Raw genomic sequence first — 5,169 nt, 5'->3', positions numbered from 1 at the left:
ACATGTATTATTATTGTGAAATGATGTAGGAAGGGAGAGTTTATTTGATAGGGTTAGAGAGGTAGGACGGGGATGGGGATTGGGTTGCATTTTGGGTGGTGGGGGGGATGGGAGCAGTGAGGATTGTTGCGAATTATTTTATTAGAAATTATGTTATAGAATAGTAGTAAGGAGGCCGTGACCGTCCACACACTCCAGTACAGTAGGTGGCGGTATATGCACCTTTCAGTTGGTTGCGATCCGCCAATAGAAATTTAAAAAAGAAGTAAAAGGACGTAAACAGTGACGAAGAACAATTTCCACGTTAGCGTTTTCATTTACATATTAACATCACGGAACTCAAAATATGACTAATATAACTTCATAGCATCACATACCTGCTCCGGGTAGTCATTAATTGGCGTTGGCGATATCATTTAGTTGATAGATGTTATCTAGGTAACTTAACGCTAGCTAGCAGTTAACATCAGCTAACAATGGCTAACTGTGTGGTTTTTCACACTCAAATAGCCTCCATTATAGAGGTGCTAGCGAATGCAGCCGTGGCAGAGATATGTAAACTCGTAGACGACGACTATGCAGTGTTTCGTTTGGAAATTTCTCAAAGTCAGAAGGAAAACGGGGCATTGCGGAGGAAACTTCAGCTACTGGAACTGAAGGTGGCACGGGAGCGCGCAGGGAGGACAATGCGAGAGCGCGTCCTCGCCAGTCCTCCCAGTAGTGTCAAGATTCTCGACGGACACAGAGGAATGGCGAGAGGTACATTTTGCTGAAGGCTGAGGGCCTGTCGCCCCGTTCCACTTTGCGCATGTGTTACTAGATGTGTTACCCACATATGGTTAACCAGAATTGGGTCTTGGTCAGTTTTTGGATACTATGCATTAATTGCCCTGCTATCTATCTATCTATCTATCTATCTATCTATCTATCTATCTATCTATCTATCTATCTATCTGTCTGTCTGTCTGTCTGTCTGTCTGTCTGTCTGTCTGTCTGTCTGTCTGTCTGTCTGTCTGTCTGTCTGTCTGTCTGTCTGTCTGTCTGTCTGTCTGTCTGTCTGTCTGTCTGTCTGTCTGTCTGTCTGTCTGTCTGTCTGTCTGTCTGTCTGTCTGTCTGTCTGTCTGTCTGTCTGTCTGTCTGTCTGTCTGTCTGTCTGTCTATTACATTTTTACCTTTTAGTTATTTAGCAGACGCTCTTATCCAGAGCAAAGTGAGTGCATACAGTTAGTGAGTGCATATATCTATCTATCTAGACGGAGCTGCTCTTCCTCCCGGGTAAGGACTGCCCGCTCCATGATCTCGCCATCACGGTTGACAACTCCATTGTGTCCTCCTCCCAGAGTGCAAAGAACCTTGGCGTGACCCTGGACAACACCCTGTCGTTCTCTGCTAACATCAAAGCGGTGACCCGATCCTGCAGGTTCATGCTCTACAACATTCGCAGAGTACGACCCTACCTTACACAGAAAAAGGCACAGGTCCTAATCCAGGCACTTGTCATCTCCCGTCTGGATTACTGCAACTCACTGTTGGCTGGGCTCCCTGCCTGTGCCATTAAACCCCTGCAACTTATCCAGAACGCTGCAGCCCGTCTGGTGTTCAACCTTCCCAAGTTCTCTCACGTCACCCCGCTCCTCAGCACACTCCACTGGCTTCCAGTTGAAGCTCGCATCTACTACAAAACCATGGTGCTTGCCTACGGAGCTGTGAGGGGAACGGCACCTCCTTACCTTCAGGCTCTGATCAGACCCTACACCCAAACGAGGGCACTACGTTCATCCACCCCTACCTCTACGGAAGCACAGTTCCCGCTCAGCCCAGTCAAAGCTATTCGCTTCTCTGGCACCCCAATGGTGGAACAAGCTCCCCCACGACGCCAGGACACCCCACGACGCCAGGACAGCGGAGTCACTGACCACCTTCCAGAGACACTTGAAACCCTACCTCTTTAAGGAATACCTGGAATAGTATAATAGTAATCCTTCTACCCCCCTTTACTACCACTGTCTTTTGTCTAAACTAACACCTGACTTATTTCACCTGCTAGCACTGACTTGTTTAAATAAATGTACTTATTGTGATTGAGATGTAGTTGTTCCTTTTGCACTGACTTTGCTCACAGCTGCTTGTTTGAAGAAGTGTACTTACTGTGATCAAGATGTGGTTGTCCCACTGGCTATCCTAAATTGAATGCACCAATTTGTAAGTCGCTCTGGATAAGAGCGTCTGCTAAATGACTTAAATGTAAATGTATCTATCTGTCTGTCTGTCTAGCACAAAGACACTCATATTCTAACCAGATTCTTGATTTACTGCATTTTCTATTATTTACTAATTGAAAACAATAGTATATCAAGAAGTTATACAAAGTGTTACCTTACATCCTTTCCAATTCTATACAGTGTCGAAACTGTCAATAGTGGACAATACATACCATTGAGCATTGACAGTAGCTAACTTAACCACCTCTTTTCCCCCCAATCACTCTCTCAGGTGAAGGACATCTCAATGGAGGCCACAGGAGCTTTGTGAAGCCAGCGGGACACAATACATGGAGAGATGACCAACCAATCACTGTTGATGAGGGGAGTGGAACCTCAACCCAGCACCTTATCGTGATAGAGGTTAGTGTAGTAATGTTGCATTAAAAATTAGTTACTTTGTATAGCAAATGTGGAGCATTTATTTCAGCTATTCACTTGCTCACATGGACTAATTTGTCTGCCGTAGGGGAGCTTTTGAGACTTCCGTATGACATTGTTATCCAATTCAACTCATGTACCAGTAATAACCTCCTTTCTTCTTGTGTCAGTCTGCAGATGCAGAGGCTGCAGGTCCTGGGGTCAAGCAGGAGAGGTCTGAAGGAGAGGAGGACCAACGGCAAAGCAAAGACATCCAGACTGGAGCGCCCCCTGTAGCCACAGAGGACCCCACCACCGCCCCAGCGCAGCCCAGGATGCGACGCAGCGTCATGGAGGTCAGTGGAACGCAGAACGCCGTCCTCAAGTCAGAGACAGACACAGAGACTTTAACTGTAACACACAGGCTCTTACACACAGGATCTGACCACAGATCAGACCCAGAGAGACTGGGGCTGGGGAGACTGGGCTGTCCTCCTGCTCCCGGCTCAGAGTATTTACCGGTATTTCACCAGAGCCAGAGGATGGTTAATTCCCATGGTGATCGTGACGCGTTAGACACTGGTGGTGATGATCCTTCTTGTTCTTACACAACAGAGATGGACCCTGGCAACATATCCTTGGGTTTAGAGACACAGACTGATCTGTCTAGAGGGGACTGGAACCAGTACAGTAGTAGTCTATACTCTGAAGGGTGCCTAGATAAGAAAGGGGAGGTTATAGTCGTAGATGAGATGACTGTGAAAGTGGAGGACAACGCTCCTCTGACATGGAATGCAGACGAGACTCACTTAGAAGAACACTCACAAGGCAGTGATTTCTTAGATTACACGGAGAGCTTAGAGACAAATCCAAATGTAAAGACCCACTCCCCTTTACCTGCGTTCAGGGATCGCGACCCAGTGTCCACTTCAATGGGGCCTTCCGATTCACACAGCCGGGTCCTCTTCGATCAGGTATTGGACCCAAACGACAGGGCTAGGGCCCAGGCTCAGGGAGGAGCCACATCAGGCAATAGTAAAGAGAAACGGTTCCTCTGCATGTTCTGTAACAAAGGCTTCAGCTGCCCCCAGAAGGTGGAAATCCATCAGAGGGTCCACACAGGGGAGAAACCCTTCAGCTGTGCCCAGTGTGGTATGCGCTTCGCCGAGGCTGGCAGTCTGAAGAGGCACCAGAGGGTCCACACAGGAGAGAAACCCTTCAGCTGTACTCAGTGTCATATGTGCTTCTCCCACTCTTTCAGCCTAAAGAGGCACCAGAGGGTCCATACAGGGGAGAAATCCTACAGCTGCCCCCAGTGTGAGAAAAGCTTCTCCCACCAGAACCAGCTGAAGATGCACCTGAAGGTTCACACGGGAGAAAGGCAGTTTGCCTGTACGCACTGCGAGAAGAGGTTCTCAGAGAGGAGCTACCTCAGGATACACCAGCAGAAACACCATTCCACTCTATAACATAGAAAGTAACCATTCCACTCGATAGCTTCTGATGTTTAGATCTAACCCTGCATTAAAGACAGATTAATTTTCATTGTTGTCAGCAGAAAATATCCACAGATGCATTTGGAATAACGAGAGTAACAGATTTCAGTGTTGAATATTCCTGGGTAGAATATTGCATCCAGACATTGTGTGATATATAAGCCTAAAACGGCTGTTACATAGTGTTTGTACTGTGTAGGCTATATGATGTTCACAAATGCCTCTTTCATTACTTTCATTGAACTACTCCATTTTCCCCCCAATACATTTATGAGAAAACAAATGCAGTTCATGCAGATTTTTTGTTGAGACTTTACATTTTATATTGACATTTTTGTCATTTAGCAGGCGCTCTTATCCAGACCGTCTTACTATTAGTGCATTAAGAAAGCTGGATGAGACAACCACACAGTCGTAGCAAGTACATTTTCCATCAAATTTGTTATCAGCAAAGTCAGTGCTTTTTCGTTTTTTGTTGTATGGGTGGGTAGGAGGCACCGTGAGATTCATTTAAGATAAGATACTCTTTGAAAAGGTCAGGTTTCAGATTTTTTCCGAAGACGGGCAGGGACTCGGGGAAGGAAGTTGGTTCCACCATTGCTGTGCAAGGACAGGGAAGAGCTTTGTCTGGGATGAATGGGAAGGGTGGGAGGGCCAAGATACCAGAGGTGGCAGCACGGAGTGCTCGGGTAGGGGTGTAGGGTTTGAGCATAGCATGAAGGCAGAGAGGGGCAGTTCCCCTTGCTGCTCTGAAGGCAAGCACCATGGTCTTGTAGTGGATGCGAGCTTTGACTGGAAGCCAGTTGAGTGTGCGGAGCAGCGGGGTGACTTGGGAGGGTTGAACACCAGGCGGGCTGCAGTGTTCTGGATAAGTTGCAGGGGTTTGATGGCACAAGCAGGGAGCCCAGCCAACAGAGAGTTGCAGTAGTCTAGACTGGAGATGACAAGAGCCTGGATTAGGACCTGCACTGCTTCCTGTGTGAGGAAGGGTCGTACTCTACGGATGTTGTAGAGCATGAACCTGCGAGCGAGTCACTGCTTTGATGTTTGCA

At 47.2% G+C, this 5,169-nt stretch overlaps 1 protein-coding gene across 1 annotated transcript; it reads left to right on the top strand.

The window, feature by feature from the left end:
- Window positions 1-244: 244 nt before the first annotated feature.
- On the top strand, window positions 245-5,094 carry LOC311110432 (uncharacterized protein). The gene is made up of 3 exons (XM_084188978.1): window positions 245-759; window positions 2,494-2,624; window positions 2,813-5,094. The coding sequence occupies exons 1-3, from the start codon at window positions 477-479 to the stop codon at window positions 4,088-4,090; spliced, it is 1,692 nt and encodes a 563-aa protein (XP_084045104.1). The 5' UTR covers window positions 245-476; the 3' UTR covers window positions 4,091-5,094.
- The last annotated feature ends 75 nt before the right edge of the window (window positions 5,095-5,169 follow it).

This window comes from Coregonus lavaretus (assembly GCF_964263955.1).
Source record: "Coregonus lavaretus genome assembly, contig: SUPER_35_unloc_5, whole genome shotgun sequence".
NCBI classification, from domain to species: Eukaryota; Metazoa; Chordata; class Actinopteri; order Salmoniformes; family Salmonidae; genus Coregonus; species Coregonus lavaretus.
The sequence above is the reverse complement of the archived record's forward strand: the minus strand, read 5'-3'. Positions and strand labels throughout refer to the sequence as shown.

Coding starts and splice junctions, on each gene's coding strand:
- LOC311110432 (XM_084188978.1), top strand. CDS start 477: ATGGCTAACTGTGTGGTTTTTCACACTCAAATAGCCTCCATTATAGAG. Junction 760..2,493: donor ACACAGAGGAATGGCGAGAG/GTACATTTTGCT, acceptor TCACTCTCTCAG/GTGAAGGACATCTCAATGGA. Junction 2,625..2,812: donor AGCACCTTATCGTGATAGAG/GTTAGTGTAGTA, acceptor TTCTTGTGTCAG/TCTGCAGATGCAGAGGCTGC.